Below are 22,141 nucleotides of genomic sequence, written 5' to 3' on the forward strand. Positions count from 1 at the left end.
AGCCTCTACCATGCCAGGGAAATCATTCTGTTAAAACAGCACCTTGGGCAAAACATTTCCTGAGGGCCGCTCGTACAGGAGATTTTTGATAAGCCATCTATGTCAAGACCCCTTAAGAATGCTCTGCTGACATCGGTTCTTAACTTAACCACAGAGAAAAGCATTTCCTGAGTTACATACAGAGACCTCATTTTGCAGGATACAGTGGAAAGTTACAGAGGTCAAGTTGTACTCTTTTTAAAGCAGAACTTAAACTTTTAATCAAAATGGAGTCTGAACTCAGGCTTGGGCCGGTCATTTTATTATGGTCAATGTCTTGATTTTAGGGCTCTCGCATAGGGAGCAGATCACCAGACCTTTCTCCACTAGAGAAAGTGGAGGGTGGGTTTGAACCACCAACTGCTCAGTTAGCAGCCAGACACTTAACCTTTGCTTAACTGTGTGATGTGGACAGGCCCCTCCACCCTCTCCGTCACTGGTGAGGGACCATGGGTCTAAAGCTTGGGGCTTCCATCTCAAGTTGATCCAAAATCCATTCTGAGAAGTATGGCCTGAATACACTTCTGCTTGTGGAAAGGAGTTCATCCAAGATATTTGTTCACAAACTAATTCAGTCTAAGGAGTTCATGGGCCTGAAGCCTCCATATCTGGACCTGAGCAGCACTATACTGTGGAGGAGCCTAAACTCACTCACTGCCCCTCACTTATATGTCAGTTATGCATTTTCAGTTCTAGAATTTCCATTTTGTTCTTTTCTTCTTTCTTTCTCTTTTTTTTTTTTTATAATAGTGTTGAGTGTCGAGAAACTGTTTTAATTTTCCTGGAACCCAGATCTCTGGGTCCATGAAGTTGTGATGACCACTCAGGCCATTTGACCTTAGTTGTTCTTTTGAGCTTTGAGCCTTGAAGAAACTCCTTCTTCAAAGTCACTTTTGAGCCAAAGGATGGTCTGGATAAGCTAGTAAGACCATTTTGCCTTGGGCATTGTGCTCTTTTTGGAGAATTCAGTCAATTTTGGGAAACAAACACCAGTGGTCAGACTGGGAGCAACGTTTAGGGTAAAGCAGTAATTACTTCAATTGTTCTTCAAGTGAATGTTGTATGAAAATTCCTCCTGACCACAAATTTGTTTATCAGTTCTGTCCTGGCCCTTTTTTCCATGTCAATGCTGATGAGATTTGGTATAATAATGTTCCAGGGTTCTGTCATCTTCAGGACATGTTTGACTCTTCAATTGAAATGTTATGCTGATTTGAAAATCATATATTAAGTAAATGTCAATCAATTTCTATTATTGGCTTAATATGATTTTTGTTTTAACAGTGTGTTGCCCTCTGCCAAGATTCTCAGTCCTGTTTTTCATTCTCTTTAACAGAGCGAGCATAGTTATTTTAAAATCTATGACTAATAACTTTGCTATTTGGACATGCCCCTCCCACACCCTGAGGTCTGTTGCTGTTGTCTGTTATTTTTGCTGGTTTTCAATCAGGTTGTTGTGTTTCCTTGTATACCTGGCTATTTTTATTGTGTGCAAAATTATAATTACACGTAATTGTTTATAGAAATAATTTGAGACCTAGGATGATGTTCTCTTCCTCTAGAGGTACTAGTTTTTTTGTGGGGGTGGGGTTGCTTTAACCGAGTGTTCAGGGGCATGGCCACCTGGCACCACGTCAATCCAGTCTCAGCAGTTCAGACGATCAGTGCTAAGCTGCAGGCTTTGTAACGGTTAGTTTATTTTGGTCACCTTTCCTTCAATGGGGCAGCCCTTTGGAGTCCCAATGCAAAGCAAGAGGGCCTAATGAGGCATCTCCTAGGAAGCGCCCTGAACTTCCCCCATCCCTGAGAAGCTTTTGAAAGAAATTGTTTAGTCTTTCAGCTGTCCTCTCCTGAATTAGCAAGTGACTCCAGGGAAAAAGCAGCTCAAAAGCCAGGCACACTAACCTGTGCCTCTGTGCTCTCCCCAGACCCTGGTCAGCCCTCTTATGCCTTCATGGAGGTGGTTTTCATATTTCCCCAGGTTTCTAGTCCTCAAAGAGTTGGTTCAAATCACCTAACCTACCACACTGGGAGCATTCTTCCCCCTCCCATCACCTCTTATTTCTTTCTTTCTTTGTTTTTCTTGTCTATCCTCTTTCACTTCTGGGTTCTTCCCATATGCATTTGTTGTTGTTGTTGTTAGGTGCCATGAGTCAACTCTGACTCATAGTGACTGTCTTAGTCATCTAGTGCTGCTATAACAGAAATACCACAAGTGGATGGCTTTAACAAAGAGAAATTTGCTTTCTCACAGTCTAGACTAGAAGTCCCAATTCAGAGCATCAACTCCAGGGGAAACCTTCATCTCTCTGTTGGTTCTGGAGAAAGGTCCTTGTCGCCAGTCTTCCCCTGGACTGGAAATTCCTCCGAGCAGGGACTCTGGGTCCAAAGGACTTGCTCTGCCCCAGGTGCTGCTTTCTTGGTGGTATGGGACCCCCCACTCCCTGATTGCTTCCCTTTCTTTTTATCTCTTGTAAGATAAAAGGTAGCGAAGACCACACCCCAGGAAAATGTGACCTGAGCAAGGGTGTAATATCCCACCCTAATCCTTTTTAACCATGGGCAGAGATTATGATTTATAACACTTAGGAAAATCACAAGATGGAAGACAATCACACAATGCTGAGAATCATGGCCTAACCAAGTAGACATATCTTTTGGGGGGACACAATTCAATCCATGACAGCGGCCCTATGTACAACAAAATGAAACACTGCCTGGTCCCTGTGCCATGCTCACAATCATTGCTATGTTTGAGCTCATTATTACAGCCACTATGTCAATCCATCTCGTTGAGGGTCTTCCTATTTTTCACTGACCCTCTGTTTTACCAAGCATAATGTCATTCTCTAGGGACTGGTATCTCCTGATAACATGTGAGATGAAGTCTTGCTATCCTTGAATTCAAGGAGCATTCTGGCTGTACGTCTTCAAATACAGATTTGTTCCTTCTTCTGGCAGTCTGTGGTATATTCAGTATTTTTCTCCAACACCGTAATTCAAAGGCATCAACTCTTCTTTGGTCTTCCTTATTCATTGTCTGGTTTTCATAGGCATATGAGGCAGTTGACAACACCATGACTTGGATCAGGCACGCCTTAGTCCTTAAAGTAACATCTTTCTTTTTAACACTTTAAAGAGATATCTTGCAGCAGATTTGCCCAAAGCAGTGCATTGTCTGATTTCTTGACTTCCACGGGCATTGATTGTGAACTCAAGCAAAATGAAATCCTTGACAACTTCAATCTTTTCTCTGTTTGTCATGATTTGGCTTATTGGTCCAATTGTGAGGATTTTTGTTTTCTTTATGTTGAGGTGTAATCCATACTGAAGGCTGTGGTCTTGGATCTTCATCAATAAGTGCTTCAAGTCCTCTTCACTTTCAGCAAGCAAGGTTGGGTCATCTGCATAACATAGGTTGTCAATGAGCCTTCCTCCAATCCTGACGCCCCATTCTTCTTCAAATAGCTCAGCTTCTTGGATTATTTGCTCAGCATACAGATTGAATAGGTATGGAGAAAGGATACAACCCTAACACATACCTTTCCTGACTTTAAACCACACAATATCCACTTGTTCTGTTCAAATGACTGCCTCTTGATCCATGTACGGATTCCTCGTGAGCACAATTAAGCATTCTGGAATTCCCATTCTTCGAAATGTTGTTCATAATTCTTTATGATCTGCACAGTCAAATGCCTTTGCATAGTCAATAAAATACGGATAAACATCTTTCTGGTATTCCTGATTTCAGCCAGGATCCATCTGACATTTGCAATGGTATCTCTTGTTCCACGTCCTCTTCCGAATCCAGCTTGAATTTCTGGCAGTTCCCTCTTGAGGCACTGTTGTAACCACTTTCAAATGGTCTTCAGCAAAATTTTACTTGTGTGTGATATTAATGCCGTTGCTCAATAATTTCTGTATTCTGTTGGATCACCTTTCTTTGGAATGGGTACAAATATGGATCTCTTCCAGTTGTTTGGCCAGGAAGCTACCTTCCAAATTTCTTGGAATAGACAAGTGAGCACTTCCAGTGCTACCTCAGATTGTTGAAAAGTCTTAGTTGGTATTCCATCAGTTCCTGGAGGCTTGTTTTTCACCAAAGCCTCCAGTGCAGCTTGGACCTCTTCCTTCAGTACCATCGGTTCTTGATCTTATGCTACCTCTGGAAATGGTTGAATGTTGACCAATTCTTCTTGGTACAGTGACTCTGTGTATTCCTTCCATCTTCTTTTGATTCTTCCTGAGTCATTTCATCTTTTCCCTGTAGACTCCTTCAATATTGCAACTCAAGGCTTGAATTTTTTCTTCAGTTCTTTCAGCTTGGTAAATGCCGATTATGTTCTTCCCTTTTGGTTTTCTATCTCCAGTTCTTTGCACATTTCATTATAATACTTTACTTTGTCTTCTCACTGCTGCTTTCTTGAGACACTCTCTTCCCTTGGCTTCTAATACTGCACACTCTCCATGTTTCGCAACTTCCTCTCTAGTTGCTCCTTTTCAGTCTTTTTTGTGGGCTCATCTTCCTTTACCACTACTTACCAATTGCAGTCAAGTTGATCCCACATGTGTCAGGGTAGAACTGTGCTCCATGGGGTTTTCAATGGCTTTGAATCTCCTTCATCAGGTATTTTTCAGGAGCCAATAATCCAATTTCCCACATTGGAAACTTTAAGGAGCCTGATGCGGGAGGTTGGATTATTGACAGGACTGTGAAGAGCGACATTAATTCAAAGCAGCTCAGTAGGCCGCCATCTTTGATTGGGGCGCTGTTGCCTGTTTCCTACTCTGGTCAAAAGGCTATGTGCAAGAGGTTTGTTTGCTGTGGTACTGCAGTCACTGCCTTTGTTTCCGTCGGCCATGACTGAACCATTTAGAACTGGTTTGAAGTCTTGTATTCAGCATGATTCTAGTTTTGTAACAGACACATCTACAAAGGAAAAGTTTGGAAAGCATCCTATCAAAATGCTAGCAGTGGTTCTATCGAGGATGTACAGTTTTGGGTGATTTTTAATTTCTTCTTTATGCTTTTCCAATTTTCTGCAGTGAACTTGTATTACTCTTATAATCAGAAAACGAAACCAAGTTAATACATTTTTAAAAGAGCATTTCACAGGCAAGCAACACAGTTATGATGGAGGAAACAGGCATAATCTCTCAGATTGTCCAATCTTTCTTCACATCTTTTTAAATTCTAATTCTGACTCATGATCACCCCACGTGTGCGGGGTAGAACTGCTCCATCGGGTTTTCAAGGCTGTGACCTTCCAGAAGCAGGTTGCCAGGCTTGTGAATATAGAGTTTGGTGCTGCTGGACTTGACCTCTCCTGCCTCTCAAGGTTGTTACTTGTTCTTCTATTAAATGCTTCAAGTGACAGCTTCCTCACAAATTCTCAAGGCAGCCACTTCCATGGTAGCAGGGCTACAAAAGTTAGCAAGTTACTAGCATCAGACAGGCAAGGGCATTTTAAGGTGAAGTTAATAAACGATTGGAAGTGAGGTTCTGTGACTCTGTGATTGGCACTTTCTGGCTCCCTGTGATTCTGGTCTTACCATTTATGCAAAATATTTCTGTTGGCACATCAATGCTTGTGGTCAGGTTTCATATTTTGTTTAATAAACAGAGGTGTATGTTCTCAAAGAGTAATGTTAAGCTAAGGTTTTTGGGAAGTAAGCATTGTGCTTTGGAAAAACATTTGACGAGCTTTTTTTGTTTTTCTAGTTTTGTCCACATGAAACTGAAAAGGACTAGATGGCGGAGCCAGGGATTGTTGGCCCTCTCTTCCCAACGTCTGACTTCTCTCCTCCTGTGTCCTTCCTGCTCTTCTATAACTTTCTTTCATTCTTCCTCTCTTCCCCCTCGTCTTCTCTTTTCTTCATGACCCACAGCCCCCAAGGGTCAACACAACCCCCCAAGCCAGGGGTCCTGTATTCCATTTCTCATATCTCAATGCCTGCGTGGCCTTGGAGATGCCACCTAACCTTGGTGGTGATGGAACCAGGGGATATGGTGGGGACTTTTGAAGGGTCACAGGAGAAAAACTAGGTATGATGCCTTCAATACTTTGTGGGAAAACCTTTGTCTGGGGTTTTCTGGACTCTCCAGAGGGGTAAATTGTCCCTAGGAGGGATTTTGCTAGCAGTGTTTCTTTTTAGTGCCTAACACAAGGGGAAGGGTAGCACAAATGGTTTGCACATGACTCCCCCCAATGGTCCCATAAAAGAAAGTCCTGGTGATCTGCTTCCTTAAATATTAGAGGCAAGAAAGCCCTAAAGAGCTCAGTTCTAATCTGTAACACACAGGGTGGCCATGAATCAGAGTCACCTCAATGGTTGTTATTTAACACAAAGAGGCGTTAAGTCCCTGAGAAACAAGCCAGAAAGCTGCAGTCATGGTGAAAAGACCCCAACAGTCGGTAGCCTTGCCTCCTCCTCCACCTCTGCCACTAACTAGCTGAGTGGCCTTCAGCCAGTCATTCACCAACCTGGGCTTCTGTTTCCTTGTCTCTAAAGTAAGGGAAGGGGGCCCTGGTGGCACAGTGGTTAAGTGCTCAGCTGCTAACGGAGAGGTTGGCATTGGAATCCCCCCAGTGGCTCTGTGGGAGAAAAGACCTGACCTTGATCTGCTCCTGTAAAGATCCCAAATGAAACCCATTGCAGTCAAGTTGTTCCTGACTCATAGCAACCCTATAAGACCATAGAACTGCCCCATAAGGTTTCCAAGGCTGTAAATCTTTACCGAAGTGGACTGCCGGATCTTTCTTTTGGCTGGTCAGTTCAGACTGCCGACCTTTCAGTTATCAGGGCTTCTTCCCATAAACATTACGCTTTGCTGTCGAGTCGCTTCTGCTCCTAGTGACCCTATAGGACAGAGTAGAACTGCCCTATAGGGCTTCCAAGGAGCGGCTGGTGAATTCAAACTGACCACATTTTGGTTAGCAGCTGAGCTTTTAACCACTGTGTCACCAGGACTGCTTAAACGTTACAGCCTAGGAAACCCTATGGGGCAGTTCTATTCTGTCACATGAGGTCGCCTTCAGTCAGAGCCGACTGGAAAGCACCCAACAACAACAATGTAAGTGTGTTGGACAGGTGATTGCTAAGTCTTCTTCTGGCTGTACAAGTCTGTGACTGGACTGTACAAAACAGGGTGTTAGGGAAGGAGGGAAATGGGCTAGTAAGTTCATGCTGAAAACAAACTCGCAGAAGAGTTTACAGAGTAAATATTATTACAGAAAAGGCAAACAGCTGAGGAAGTGTTTCCAAGTGAAACCTTAGATGAGATAGGTATGTGCATATATGTGTGTGTGTGTGTGTGTGTGTGTGTGTGCATGTGTGTGTGCGTGGTTGTGGAGGAGGAAGTACAATGTTGTTCCCCCTCTTTTTAGGAACCCCAAATCTTTCTCTTTCTGCCTCTAGCACCTTCTCTGTTAGTGCGGATGGTGAGGAGGACTGTGGATGGTGATTGGGTCAGTGTGAGGTCAGTGGTGGAGACAGGATACGGCAGAATCAATGATTCAATTGAAGGAAATCTAGCAGGACTTCAGTTCGGAAAACAGACACTGTTTTTAGAAAATGAAGCTGTTACTTTCCTGGCTGGATTATTATTTGTGGATTAAATCCCTTGCAAGCCTTTTAGCTTGCTCCCCAGGTATCCGTTTTCATTTTAAAAATGATGATTTCCTGTAAATTGATCTTGTGCGGCTGAACACGTGGTTATGCTCAGTATCTTCGTAATCCCGGAATGAGGACACGAGAACAAAGGGGGCCTCTGTCTAAAGGAGTGTCCACTTGAAGGGACACAAGGGAGCCCTCATCTCTTAAGCTTCAAAGAGCCATTTCACAGAAAGTCCTCAGGGCACAGAAGTACCAGGCCAGATCCGCATGGACAAATGTCAAACAGCTTTAACTGGCAGCGTGCCCTAGACTCCTGTCAAGAGTGGGAGCCCTGGTACCAAGCACTAGCTGCCAAAAGCAATGTTCTTGAGGAAAACACGGGGGCTTGATTCTGCTCTTGGAAAGTTGCTTTCCTCCAGACCTAATGACACATTGAACTGCTATCCTTTTCCTTCAAAGTATTGATCTGATTTGGGATTTTGAGCACAGATGACAAAAAAAATATCCTGCGTGACAAAGTGGAAAGTACCCATAATGCCCTGTGGTTGTGTAATGGAGTGGGCTGGTTGTCACCTTGCCGAGACCACTGCCATAGCCTCATAACTGTCTCCCGGCTTCTCTTGCCTCCCCTCCAACCCACCTACCTGTAATTAGAAATCTTTTCCCAAAGTCTTATCATTTACCCCTGGGGGCAGTGGTGGGTCAGTGGTAGAATTCTTACTTTCCATACAGGAGACCTGGGTTTGATTCCTGGCCGGTGCACCTCATGCAGAGTCACTACCCATCTGTCAATGGAGGCTTTCATGTTGCTATAATGCTGAACAGGCTTCAGTGGAGTTTCCAGACTAAGATGGACTAGGAAAAGTCCTGGCGATCTACTTCCAAAAGTCAGCCAATGGAAGCCCTAAAGATCACAGTGGTTGAGAATGAGAATAAGAATACCGCCCCCTTCATAGAGTTGAGAAGATTAACTGGGTCAATACATGAAGGGGTTTCAATGTGTTCTGAGTTCACTTAGGACAATGTCCAACACACAGCAAATACTGCGTAGATTATCGCTTAGACGAGGACATCACACCCACCCATGTATTGCTGATCCCGCTGCCTGGGATACTCTCTCCCCAGCTTCCTTTTGCAGGACTGGCTCATGTTAATTTTCTAAGATCAGCTCAAATGGGACTTCCTGAAAGAGGTCTTCTTTGACCACTTACTTGAAGTAAGCCTCCATTTCTCTAGTTCTAATTCTCTAACAATTGCACTTTTTGTAATCTGCTCATCTTGCTTATTTACCTCTTTACTTTTCCACTGTCTGTCTTCGTCGTCCATTGAACATGAGCTCTGTGGAGGAGGGTCTTGTCGCTTCTTTACTTCCTAATCCTCAGAGTACAGAAAGGAGTAGGCTTTCAGTATTTATTGAATGTGTCAAAGAATTTAGGTGGTTTCCAAATACATTCTATCACAAACAGTTCTACAGACATTGTTGTAGCCAAATTTGTGTTTGTTTTAAGGATTAAAACAAATGGTGGGATGACTGGGTCAAACCAAAAGGCATGCTAAGTTGCCTTCTAGAGAGATTGCAGTGGTTTACACCCTCTCTGCATCAGGTGAGTGTGCTGACATTTTGCACCTTGGACTGGAACTTTATGAAAATATAAACGAACCCCCGTAAAAAAAAAAAAAACCACACCCTTTGCCATCAAATCCTTTCCAACTCATAGCGACCCTATAGGGTGGAGTAGTACCGCCCCAAAGAGTTTCCAGGGAGTGCCTGGTAGATTCCAACTGCTGATCTTTCTGTTAATAGCAGAGCTCTTAACCACTATCTTTCCGGGGTTTCCAAACAAACCACTAAAATATCCTTTCCTCTGGTACTTTCATATTCTCAGTGTGCAGGCCCTGGATCAGCATTAAACCCCAGACACTTGCTAAAATGTGCATATCTGTACCCCATTCCAGACCCTCTAGGTAGAATCTCTAAGGGCAGAACCTGGGAATCTGCTTTTAATAATGATTTATTAATAATATGCACTTGATAATGTTAGTTGCCTTGGGCTCTGCTGCTACTCATGGCTACTCCACATGACAGAGTAGAATAGCTCCATAGGGTTTTCTTAGCCATAATCTTTACGGGAAGGAGCCCTGGTGGTGCAGTGGTTAAGCACTTGGCTGCTAACTAAAAGGTTGGCAGTTCAAATCCACCAGCTGCTCCAAGGGAGAAAGATGTGGCAGTCTGCTTCTGTAAAGATTACAGCCTTGGAAACCCCGTGGGACAGTTCTACTCTGTCCTTCAGGGTTGCTGTGAGTTGGAATTGACTAGATGGCAACTGTTTTTTGTTTGGGGCATTTGAGATGTCTTACCCCACCCGCTGACAGGGCGAAGACACAGCAAACCCAAGTGGGGGTGAAGAGCAGAATGAGAGGTGGGCCAGGGGAGGGGAGAGGAGAAGGAGGCCCCGACTGGGGGCCAGCGCTCTTCTGGCCTCCAGTGCTCACCTGAAATGGGAGGCAGAATCCACACTGGTGATTCTGTTTGCAGTTCTCAGCTAGAATCTCCCTGCTCTGCACTGGGAATCCCGAGTTCAGTCTTCGGAAGATTGCTTGGGGATGCTGGGCTCTTGGTGGATGGGCTGCAGGGAGGGGCTGGGTGCAGGAGCTCTGCTTCTTGAGAAACCCATGCAGCACCCTTCCTCTAGGCCCAGCTGCAGCCTACTAGCTCCTCTGTGGTTCCCGGCTCCACTCTCCCAGGCTCACAATCGCGCACCTTCTCAGCTGGACTTCCCCACACGGCCTGCGCCCTGCTCCTCCCTGCCTCTCACAAGCTGCAGTTTGATTTTTCACCCTGTGTCTCAGTAGCAGGGGACAATAGTGGTTCCATGGCAGAATTCTCGCCTTCCATGAGGGAGATCCGGGTTCGAATTCCCGGCCAATGCACCTCATACACAGCTACTACCTGTCTGTCAGTGGAGGCTTGGGTATTGTTATGATGCCCAGCAGGCTTCAGTGGAGCTTCCAGACTAAGACAGACTAGGAAGGAAGGCCTGGTGATCTCCTTCTGAAAATCAGCCGATAAAAACCTTATGGATCACAACAGTTCCATCTACAACCGATCGTGGGAATGGCGCAGGACTCGGCAGCATTTTGTTGCATCATGCATGGGATTGCCACGAATGGATGGCAGCTAGCAACAGTCTCAAAAACAAAGGTTCTAACTGGATCATGCACAGGAACCAAATAGGAGCTCATTAAAAATGCAAATCTCAGACAACCTGGAAAATCGAAATACTAGCTGGGTGTTGGGGCCCCGGTGGTGTGGTGCTTAAGAGTTCAGTCTGCTAACCAAAGGGATGGCAGTTCAAATCCACCAGCCGCTCCTGGGAAACCCTATGGGGCAGTTCTACTCTCTCCTGGATAATTTGACACTAAGGAATTATTGTTGATTTTTTTTTTTTTTAGATGTGACCATAGGATCGACACATTTGTTAAAAGAATTCTCCTCTTTCAGAGAAACATACTGAGATCTTGTGAAAGAAATAACATGATGGAAGACATTTGCTTCAAAATAATCCCTGGGTACCTAGGCGACATGGGTGTGAATACAGAGAATACAAAATTCAACAATTGTTCAAGCAGCCTGCTGTGTACATAGGGGTTCTCTATGCTCTTCTCTGTACTTTTGCAAATATTTTAATTTTGACATACTAAGAAGTAAAAAGAAAAAATCAACCCCCCTCATTCTGGGGTTCACCCTACAGCACCCCCTGGTGGGTGGGTGGGTGATCTGCACAACTTCTTTGGAGAAACTGCTAGACCAAGCTCGTTAATGTGGACATGGCCGTTGCAGAGTGGCTCGGGTTAGTGCGCACGTGTTTAATGGCTCTCTCTTCTGCCCTTACCCTTCCTCCAAATAAAAGGAGAAGATCATTATCTTCAGTAACAGAAGGGTTGTTGTTGTTGTTAGTTGTTCTCAAATAGGCCTCTTGCTCATGGCCGCCCCACACACAAGGGAGGGAACCATTGTGGTCCATAGGGTTTTCATTGGCTGATTTTCAGAAGTAGATCACCAGGCCTTTGTTCTTAATCCATCTTAGTCTGGAAGCTCCACTGAAACCTGTTCAGCATCAAAGCAACACACAGCCTCCACTGACAGACGGGAAGTGGCTTCCCGTGAGGTGTGCTGGTCGGCAACTGAGCCTGAGTCTCTCACATGGAAGGTAAGAATTCTACCACTGAACCACTGATGTCCTCAGCAAAGGGAGTAAATGCCACATTTGACCCTGTCTTATAGGATCACTATGAGTCGATGGCAAAGAGTTGTTAGTTTATTTTATTTTTGGTCATGTTACATGGGCCATTCGGAAGCTGACTTTAGCCATTGAAGGTTTACAAGGATTTTTCTGTCCTGTCTCCTTTGAAAACGGAGTGTTTGTGGGAAGAGTTGTTAATGAGATAGTAAGTGGGAATTTTTTTTTTCCCCCAAATTATGTTTTAACATAATTTTGCTCTGACAAGGAAAAGAAGTTGTGTTTTGGTTTGCCTGGTAGGTACGTTGGAATGCTGTCTATAGGCCCCTGAGGCTTCAAGACACTCCCTGACCCTCAGCTCCCCGGCAGTGAGAGACTTTGTGTCTGCAGTGGACACAGGTGGGTGGAGCTTTGGGTGGGGCCTGCTTGTCCTCACCTACAACAGGCCAGTGTTGATACAACAGAGGTTCTGGGCACAGAGAGGGAGCTGGCTGCAGAACCCACAGCCAGGCCAGTCCCACTTGGCCCTGGGCCACTAGCCAGACACTCAGAGAGACAGGCCACTGGGACTCAGGGCTTTAGCCCTGTGGATTGGAGGAAAAAGCCACTGGAGCCGTGGCCCCTCTGCCAGCTGCAGACCCCGGCCCAGAACCCGCCTGGACCAGCCAGGGTAAGAATGGTCTTTCTGCTGTGCATTGGTTCTGTGGGAAGCTTGAGATAATAGCTTATGTTTCTTTTATTTGAAAATATTGCCTTATGTATCAGCAAGGCAGTATGAAAAGTTTTGATTCATCTTGGTGTCAACAGGGGAGCTGTTTATCACCTAGACAAGTAAACTCACTTGGTGCTCAATATTGAGCTGCACTGGGGATAGAGGGAAAACCCCAGAGAGTTCCCACATGGTGGATTTACCATCGAGTGGGGAATATGACAAGTCATGGCAAATGATTGATAGATATTCTGGGGGTAGAGAGACCAAAAAACACAATCAGTTGCAGTCGAGTTGCTTCTAACTCATGGTAACCCCATGTGTGTCAGAGTAGAACTGAGCTCCATAGGATTTTCTTGGCTGTAATCTTTACAGATTGCCAGGCCTGACTTCCGTGGCACTGCTGGTGGGTTTAAACCTCCAGCCTTTAAGTTAGTAGCCAAGTGCACACCATTTGCGTCACCCAGGGAGGGGGCTTAATTTACAGGGTGGGAGGGTGGAGGGGTCGTGGGTAGAGGTGGGGTGCTCAGGAAAGATTTATGGGAGGAAGAGTATCCTTGCCCTGACACTTGAAGGATGGTAGGATTATGTGGCTTGTGGGAGGGTGTGGAGGAAAAGTCCGAGGTATCAAATGGAGGTGAGGGGGAAACCATGGGCAAAGACCCTGGGGTGAGAAAGCCAGTGGGCTGGAGAGATAGAGCTGGGGGTGGGGGGCAGAAGTAGGCCATGTGCTTCTTGTTGGCCAGGCCAAGGGCTTGAGACTCCTGAAGGAAATGGGGACAAGTGATTTGAACTGGGGAGAAGGGGCCAAGCCATACGTTACGAAAAGAAATGAGAGAGCAGGCCCACTCTGGAGGTATGGTTCTTTTCGAAGGCTGGACTCTGGGAAAACCCATTTGGTTTGGCAGGTGGGAAGTCTAAGAGTCTTTGCAGACACCCTCCCCTTGGTTTTATGAGTCCTTCAATTTAGTCAATGAGAATAATCTTAACTTTCTTCCAGCCACTGCCAGGTTTCCTTCCTTGGCTTCTGTTCTAGCAGACATGGAGGTGGTTCACTTTTGGGGATGACTGGGTGATAGATGGAAATCCTGGTGGCATAGTGGTTAAGAGCTATGGCTGCCAACCAAAAGGTTGGCAGTTTGAATCTACTGGATGCTCCTTGGAAACACTATGGGGCAATTCCACTCTGTCCTATAGGGTCGCTATGAGTCGGAATTGACTTGACAGCAACGGGTTTGGTTTTTTGGTTTGGGGGATAGATAGAATTCTGGAAGACATTCGATCTGCATCATTGGGAGGACTCCAACCTCAGCTCAGATCTCTGGCTATAGATGCTGTTGTTGTTAGTAGCCATCGAGTTAATTCTGACTCGCGGGTGTAGACGGGTAGGGGGCTGATGCTTTGCCATCTGTGAAGATGATGGCTCTTGACCCTGTCTCAAGGTTAAACTTTGGACATACATCTGTTGGAACCTGTTGGCCGTTTTGTGAAGTTTGAGTCTCCACGTCTTTGATCACCTCTCAGAGTGTCTTAGTTATTTTACCATGAGTCTCGGCTGTGTCGATACTTAAGAATGCCAGTGGAAATGTGTCTGGCAGGTACAGTTTTGGGAGATCTGACTCACAGCGTTTGTTTTTCTCTCCCTAGATGAATATCCTTTTTCCATATACCGGACTTACAGATTTATTTCACTCCTGCGGGCTGCATGGTGTTCTGTTGAATTACAGTTTAATCATTCCCCTATTGATGAAATCCATGGGTGGTGCAAAGGTTTTATATGCTCAGTTGCTAAGTGAAAGGTTGGAGGTTCAAGTCCAACCAGAGGCACCTTGGAAAAAAGGCCTAGTGATCTAATTCTGAAAAATCAGCCATTGAAAACCCTATGGAGCACAGGTCTATTATGACACACACGGGGTCACCATGAATTGGACAAGACTCTAGGGCAGCTGGTTTGGTTTTACGGATGGAGAACTGTATGAGATTCACTTGTTATTACTGGCATACTCCATGTTCTAAGAAACATGTTTGCGCATGCATTTTTCCATGCATATTGATTTACCTGGATAAACTGGTCGTGGGGGTCCTGGATCAAGAACATAAGAAATATAAAATTTGAAAGACATGGACAAATTGCTTGCCTAAAAGAAACTGTGCAAATTTATACTTTAGCTACCAGGGTATGAAAGATCCTGTTTCCTCATACCCTTCAGAACATGAGTCTTTAATCATATTTTTTAATCTTTTGCCAACCCGATACCAAAAAATCAAAACCCAGTGCCTTCGAGTCGATTCTGACTCATAGCGACCCTATGGGACAGAGTAGAAGTGCCCCATAGAGCTTCCAAGGAGCGCCTGGCAGATTCAAACTGCCAACCCTTTCATTAGCAGCCGTAGCACTTAACCACTACGCCACCAGGGTTTCCGCCAACCTGATTAAAAAAAAAAAAAAAACAAAAACCTGATACATGGTGAAAAATGCTATCTTATTTTATTTTTTTATATTATATACATCAGGAGTGATTCCTATTTGATTTTCAGTCAACTAAAAAAAGTCTCATCCTAAGGTTTCCACACCATTATTTCCTTAAACTTCTCCCTCTTTTCCGCCTGCAGACTCAAGCTGGACCAAGATGGCGTCTGTGTTTCGCAGTGAGGAGATGTGCTTGTCACAGCTGTTTCTCCAGGTGGAGGCTGCGTACTGCTGCGTGGCTGAGCTGGGAGAGCTGGGCTTGGTTCAGTTCAAAGATGTAAGTCCTGAGCTCTTTGGAGACCAGCAGCGGTTTGGGGTGGGGGGAGACAACTCTTTTGCAATAACACTTTGTGGTGAACAAAGGGCAGGCTGCAGGTGAGCTGTCCTGAGCAGGAAGAGGTGGAATTCTGAGCTTCTAGTCCTTCTGGCTCCACCACCCTCCTGTCAGCCTGTCATTCTGTGGTGGCTTGCCTGTGGCTGTGAGGCTGGAAGCTATGCCACAAGTATTTCAAATACCAGCAGGGTCACCCAAGGTGGACAGGTTTCAGTGAAGCTTCCGGACTAAGACCAACTAGGAAGAAAGGCCTGACCATCTACTTCCGAAAACTAGCCCTTGAAAACCTTAGGGATCACAACAGAACACTGTCCGATACAGCTGGAAGAGGAGCCCCTTAGATGAGAAGGCGCTAAGCAACAGCTGCAACGATGGACTCAAACATACAATGATCGTGAAGATGGTGCAGGACTGGGCAGCATTTCATTCTGTTGTATGTAGGTTCACCATGAGTCAGAGCCTACTCAATGGCAACAACAAGAACAACGACAGCAGTCCTGGCTAAAATTTGTGATGGCTTTGGGCAAGGAGTTTGTGGCTATGTTCTCCCGCTCTCCAAACCTGTCTCCTGTAGGAGGGTTTCCAAGCCCTAATGGAGTCTCTGCATGTTCGGCACCATCCCATTTTATTTTCCGTGCTGTGTCTTTAAAGCATTGGACACATTCCCTGGGCATGTGGATTTCCAAACCTTGTTCTGAGAACAGAAGCCCATTTTCCTTGACTGTCAGGCCGAGAACAAAGTCTCCTGGAGTTTAGAGTGACATTCTAGGGACAGGTTGTCTTGAGGGTTGCCAGCGATCCTTTCCAAACCCTTACTGAGTTGAATTTAGGAAACTCGCCCTTCCTCTTTCAAGTCGAGGTCAAAGTTAAGCCCCCGCAGGGAAGTATCGTATCTTGTTCATCTTTGCATTCCAGTTCCTAGTACAGGACCTGACCCAGGCAGGTCCTCAGCGGGGTGGGCTGGCCTGAGGGTCTCCCATGTGGGGATGTTGCATTAGTGTTAATGGCTGGACTGTCTTTAAAGTCCTGCCATATTCCTGACTCTACTGGGGATTTCACAGGCTCATTTGGATAGCAAATGTGCTAACTAAAAGTAAGGAAACCTTGGAGGGGGAATGACTTCGTCTATCTTAGCAGTGGGAGAACCAGAGTGAAGGCATTTGGGAAACTGAGTGTTAGAATTCCAAGGTGTGGTTGGCTTGTAACATGCCTGCCACAAGTGTGTGAAAACCTTTTTCTAAGACAATTCCATCAACAGTCTTCAGCATTAAAAAAAAAACAACGATAACCAAAGGAAATATGTTGGCAGCTGTTGCCACTTAAGTCTGCTTTGTGGGTTTTTACTCTTCTTTAGCTGAACATGAACGTGAACAGCTTCCAAAGGAAATTCGTGAATGAAGTCAGAAGGTGTGAGTCGCTGGAGAGGATCCTCCGTAAGCTATTTTCCTGCCTACTGTTGGGGCTTGAATAACAAAGTGCCTCTATTCGTAGTGCTCTTTGAGAGGATCGTGGAGGTGGGGGTGGGGAGTTTGGGAACGGGATCCAGGTACCATGACAGGTCCGGAGCAACTTAGGCACCTCCTCTGGCTGTAATTGACCTGTCCTGTCTGGTTTGGCCCTATTTCTTAGGCTTGAGACATTGTAGTCATCTTGGGCTGTCTGGTGGGGTTTCATCCGTCAGGTTTTCTGGAAGATGAGATGAAAAATGAGATTGCGATTCAAGTGCCTGAGAAGTATCCCCCGACCCCTCTCCCACGGGAGATGATTACCCTGGAGGTAAGTTCTTCTCTGGGATCTTAGTTTCCTGGTGCTGCTATAACAGAAATACTACAAGAGGGTGGCATTAAAGAAAAGAAATTTGTTTTCTCACAGTTCTGGACCTAAAAAATCCAAATCAGTTATTGTTGGTAGCCCTGGGTACCCCTTCTTTCCTTGGCTTGCAGATGAGCCTCACATGTCATCTGTCTTCCCCAGTATGTGTGCTCGTGTCCCTGTGTCTCTGCTGCTCTTTGTATAACTCACAAGTGATTAGGTTCAGGATCCACCCTACACTGGTATGACCACAATGGATTAGTTATATTAGATTACGTTACTGAAGGTGATTGCATTACATTGCGTTATGGAAAGTCATTACATTGCATTAGGTTGCATTATGGAAAGTGATTACATTACATTAAATTACATTGTGGAAAGTGATTACATTGCATTAGATTACATCTGCAGGTATCAGGGTTAGGATTCCAACCCATATTTTGGGGGACACAGTTTGATCCACAGCATCTTGTAAGGGCAGTTACGAAGGCTGACTCATTGGGAGCTCTGAGAGCTATTCCCAGATCCTTTACCCAGTTGCTGAGGTGCCAAGGTAGATGATAACATGGTTGCCCACTTTCCAGGGTTACCCCCACAGGAAAATCTCAATATGCAGTGCTTGGGGCCACACTGCCCCATCCAGGGAGAGCTCTTTTCCTGCCTCAACACAGCCCTAGGCAAAGTTTACCTCACTTGATAAAGTAAGATTCATCCAGGCTGTGAAGCCTTGTCTATATGATGCCACTGAACAGGCCCTATGCTAGCATGATGGGCTGTTTTCTAGTGGTCTGGTGGGACACAGTTGATGAAATGGATCCACTGTAGCCTGAGGCTTCTGCTCAGGCTGGCTTTCTTATAGGCCCACTGTGAAAAGGGAACGCTTTGATTTTACCAAGGACTTTATGGCTGGTGAGTCCTCCTTCCTCTCTCTTCTTCCTTCCTGTTCCCTGGTGGCCCCCTTCTTCCTTCACTTCCAGTCTATTTCCTTTCAGTTCTCTGGTGATCCTGTTTTCCTTCCCTTCTTCTCTCTTTCTTTCTTGTTCTCTGGTGGCCCCTTTCTTCCTCTTTCTATTTCCTTCTTGTTCTCTGGTTGGCCCGTTTTTCCTTCCCTTCCTCTCTCTACTTACTTCCTGTTCTCTAGTGACCCCCTTCTTCCTCTCTCTATTTCCTTCCTGTTCTCTAGTAGCCCCTCCTTCGCTTCCCTTCCTCTCTCTACTTCTTTTTCATTGTCTTTTTAATAAAACACCAAGTACCTACTATGTGCCAGGAAGCTCAGAGAAATGAAACCTGGTACATGCCTGCAAGGAGCCTGCAGAGCAGGGTGGCTGATGGTGGGAGAGGAAGTCAGAGAGGTGGAATATGGAGGGCTTCTTTTTTTTTTTCCTCGAAGGAGAAAGGACTCACCAAGGGAGATGGACAGGTAGGAGAGAGCTTCACTGAGCTGAGTATTATCTGTATTTTTTTTTTTTCCATGAAGATAAGTTAAAATTCTTGAAATTCTTGAAGCCATCTGTAGTGCAAATCTTGATACTCTAGATATGGAACTGCCAACTCCATATGTCTGGGGATCTTGTCACATCAAAGTCTGGATGTTTTTGGAGAATCTCTTTAACCAATATGAATAAGACCTCCCCCAAGTCATCCCCAATGTCCGTTTTCTCTGCAATCTTCTAATACCAGGCCTGTTAATCACCTGTCACTCACCTTTTATCCCCCTCAGCTACCTGAACGTTCATCTGTTCATGTGCACTGTGAGACGCCATTCCAGTTTCTGCTTTTAACCTAATCTTACTTCTGAATGTTGGCAGAAGTTTTCTCAGCTCTCCAGTTTTCCTTATCACCATTGCAATCTATTCTGCCTGCAATCACTGAATCGTTCAGCACTGAACTTGCTTTCCCTGGTCATGTCCCTGCTCAAAAACGTGCAGTGGCTTCCTTCTTACTATGTCAGAGCCGACCCCTTCCCTGCCACTACAGCTGCCCTCCCTGGCCTGTCCTACTCTCACTTCCTCCCCTCTGGACTGGACTCTGCTGGCCTTGAGGTCGTTTCCAACTCTGGGCCGTTTCTCCTGCTGCACTTCCTCCCTAGCGAGCTTTCCCTGGCTCCCACCTTCCTCGCCATTCCACCCATGCCTCCGGACCCAGCTTAATACCCACCTGCCCTATAAACCCTCTGACTATCCCAAGGCACATGAATACCCAATTCTTCTCAACCTCCCTGGCTGAAGATCAAAACTACTTTTCCAAAATTTATCCTCTAATTCAACAGTTGTCAAGTTTTTGGTCTCAGACCCTTTTATACTCTTAAACATTATTGGTGATACCAAAGAATTTTATTTATGTAAGTTATGTTTGTAGATCTTCATAATAGTAGAAATTAAAATTTATTTATTAATTCATTTAAAAATAACAGTAGTAACCCATTCCATGTTAACTGGGCAGGACTGGTCAATGTTTCATTCCTTTATGCCTGGGGTCACCACGAGTCAGGAGCCACTGGATGGCAGCTAACAACAACACATTAACATAACATTTTAAACATGGAAAAGAACCGTATCTTCCAAGACAAAAAACTTGAGTGAGAAGAGTGGCATTGCTTGCAAATTTCCTAAATGTTGGCTTAATGGGAGACAGCTGGCTTCACATCTGCCTCTACACTGAATCTGTTGTGATAAATTGTCTTCATAGATGTATACAAATGTAGTTCAGCCTCACATGGATACATGTTGTTGCTGTTGTTAGGTGCCGTCGAGTCGGTTCCAACTCATAGCGACCCTGTGCACAACAGAACGAAACACTGCCTGGTCCTGCACCATCCTTACAATCATTGTTATGCTTGAGCTCATTGCTGCAGCCACTGTGTCAATCCACCTCGTTGAGGGTCTTCCTCTTTTCTGCTGACCCTGTACTCTGCCAAGCATGATGTCCTTCTCCAGGGACTGATCCCTCCTGACAACATGTCTGAAGTATGTAAGACGCAGTTTCACCATCCTTGCTTCTAGGGAGCATTCTGGTTGTACTTCTTCTAAGACAGATTTGTTCGTTCTTTTGGTAGTCCGTGGTATATTCAATATTCTTTGCCAACACCACAATTCAAAGGTGTCAACTCTTCTTCGGTCTTCCTTATTCATTGTCCAGCTTTCATATGCATATGATGCGATTGAAAATACCATGGCTCATGATAAAAACTCTCAGCAAAATAGGAATTGAAGGAAAATTCCTGAACATAATAAAGGTCATCTATACTAACATCACTCTAAATGGAGAGAGCCTGAAAGCATTGCCTTTGAGAACTGGAACCAGACAAGGATGCCCTTTATCACTGCTCTTATTCAACATTGTGCTAGCCAGAGCAATTAGGCTGGACAAAGAAATAAAGGGCATCCAGATTGGCAAGGAAGAAGTAAAATTATCTCTATTTGCAGATGACATGATCTTATACACAGAAAACCCTAAGGAATCCTCCAGAAAACTACTGAAACTAATCGAAGAGTTTGGCAGAGTCTCAGGTTATAAGATAAACATACAAAAATCACTTGGATTCCTCTACATCAACAAAAAGAGCATCGAAGAGGAAATAACCAAATCAATACCATTCACAGTAGCCCCCAAGAAGATAAAATACTTAGGAATAAATCTTACCACAGATGTAAAAGACCTATACAAAGACAACTACAAAGTACTAGTGCAAGAAACTAAAAAGGACCTACATAAGTGGAAAAACATACCTTGCTCATGGATAGGAAGACTTAACATAGTAAAAATGTCTATTCTACCAAAAGCCATCTATACATACAATGCACTTCCGATCCAAATTCCAATGACATTTTTTAATGTGATGGAGAAACAAATCACCAACTTCATATGGAAGGGAAAGAAGCCCCGGATAAGTAAAGCATTACTGAAAAAGAAGAAGAAAGTGGGAGGCCTTACTCTGCCTGATTTTAGAACATATTATACAGCCACAGTAGTCAAAACAGCCTGGTACTGGTACAACAGGCACATAGACCAATGGAACAGAATTGAGAACCCAGATATAAATCCATCCATGTATGAGCAGCTGATATTTGACAAAGGACCAGTGTCAGTTAATTGGGGAAAAGATAGTCTTTTTAACAAATGGTGCTGGCATAACTGGATATCCATTTGCAAAAAAATGAAACAGGACCCATACCTCACACCATGCACAAAAACTAACTCCAAGTGGATCAAAGACCTAAACATAAAGACTAAAACGATAAAGATCATGGAAGAAAAAATAGGGACAACGTTAGGAGCCCTAATACAAGGCATAAACAGAATACAAAACATTACCAAAAATGACGAAGAGAAACCAGATAACTGGGAGCTCCTAAAAATCAAACACCTATGCTCATCTAAAGACTTCACCAAAAGAGTAAAAAGACCACCTACAGATTGGGAGAAAATTATCAGCTATGACATCTCCGACCAGCGTCTAATCTCTAAAATCTATATGATTCTGTTAAAACTCAACCACAAAAAGACAAACAACCCAATCAAAAAGTGGGCAAAGGATATGAACACGCACTTCACTAAAGAAGATATTCAGGCAGCAAACAGATACATGAGAAAATGCTCTCGATCAATAGTCGTTAGAGAAATGCAAATTAAAACTATGATGAGATTCCATCTCACTCCAACAAGGCTGGCATTAATCCAAAAAACACAAAATAATAAATGTTGGAGAGGCTGCGGAAAGATTGGAACTGTTATACACTGCTGGTGGGAATGTAAAATGGTACAACCACTTTGGAAATCTATCTGGCGTTTTCTTAAAAAGTTAGAAATAGAACTACCATACAACCTAGAAATCCCACTCCTCGGAATATACCCTAGAGAAATCAGAGCCTTTACATGAACAGATATATGCACACCCATGTTTATTGCAGCACTGT

General features: G+C 44.5%; 1 protein-coding gene across 3 annotated transcripts in view; it reads left to right on the top strand.

The window, feature by feature from the left end:
- The window catches only part of ATP6V0A4 (ATPase H+ transporting V0 subunit a4), a 91,037-nt gene that overhangs the window by 11,031 nt on the left and 57,865 nt on the right, over window positions 1-22,141 (top strand). The window contains exons 2-5 of one of the 3 annotated variants that reach the window (XM_049894112.1): window positions 11,748-11,870; window positions 15,223-15,356; window positions 16,768-16,846; window positions 17,095-17,189. In XM_049894112.1, the coding sequence (XP_049750069.1) occupies window positions 11,864-11,870; window positions 15,223-15,356; window positions 16,768-16,846; window positions 17,095-17,189 (315 nt within the window). In that variant the 5' untranslated portion in view covers window positions 11,748-11,863. Of the gene's footprint in view, window positions 1-11,747; window positions 11,871-12,316; window positions 12,571-15,222; window positions 15,357-16,767; window positions 16,847-17,094; window positions 17,190-22,141 lie in introns of those variants that run through there. The other 2 variants (XM_049894113.1, XM_049894114.1) reach the window with 2 other exon arrangements.

This window comes from Elephas maximus, chromosome 8 (genome assembly GCF_024166365.1).
Source record: "Elephas maximus indicus isolate mEleMax1 chromosome 8, mEleMax1 primary haplotype, whole genome shotgun sequence".
NCBI lineage: Eukaryota > Metazoa > Chordata > Mammalia > Proboscidea > Elephantidae > Elephas > Elephas maximus.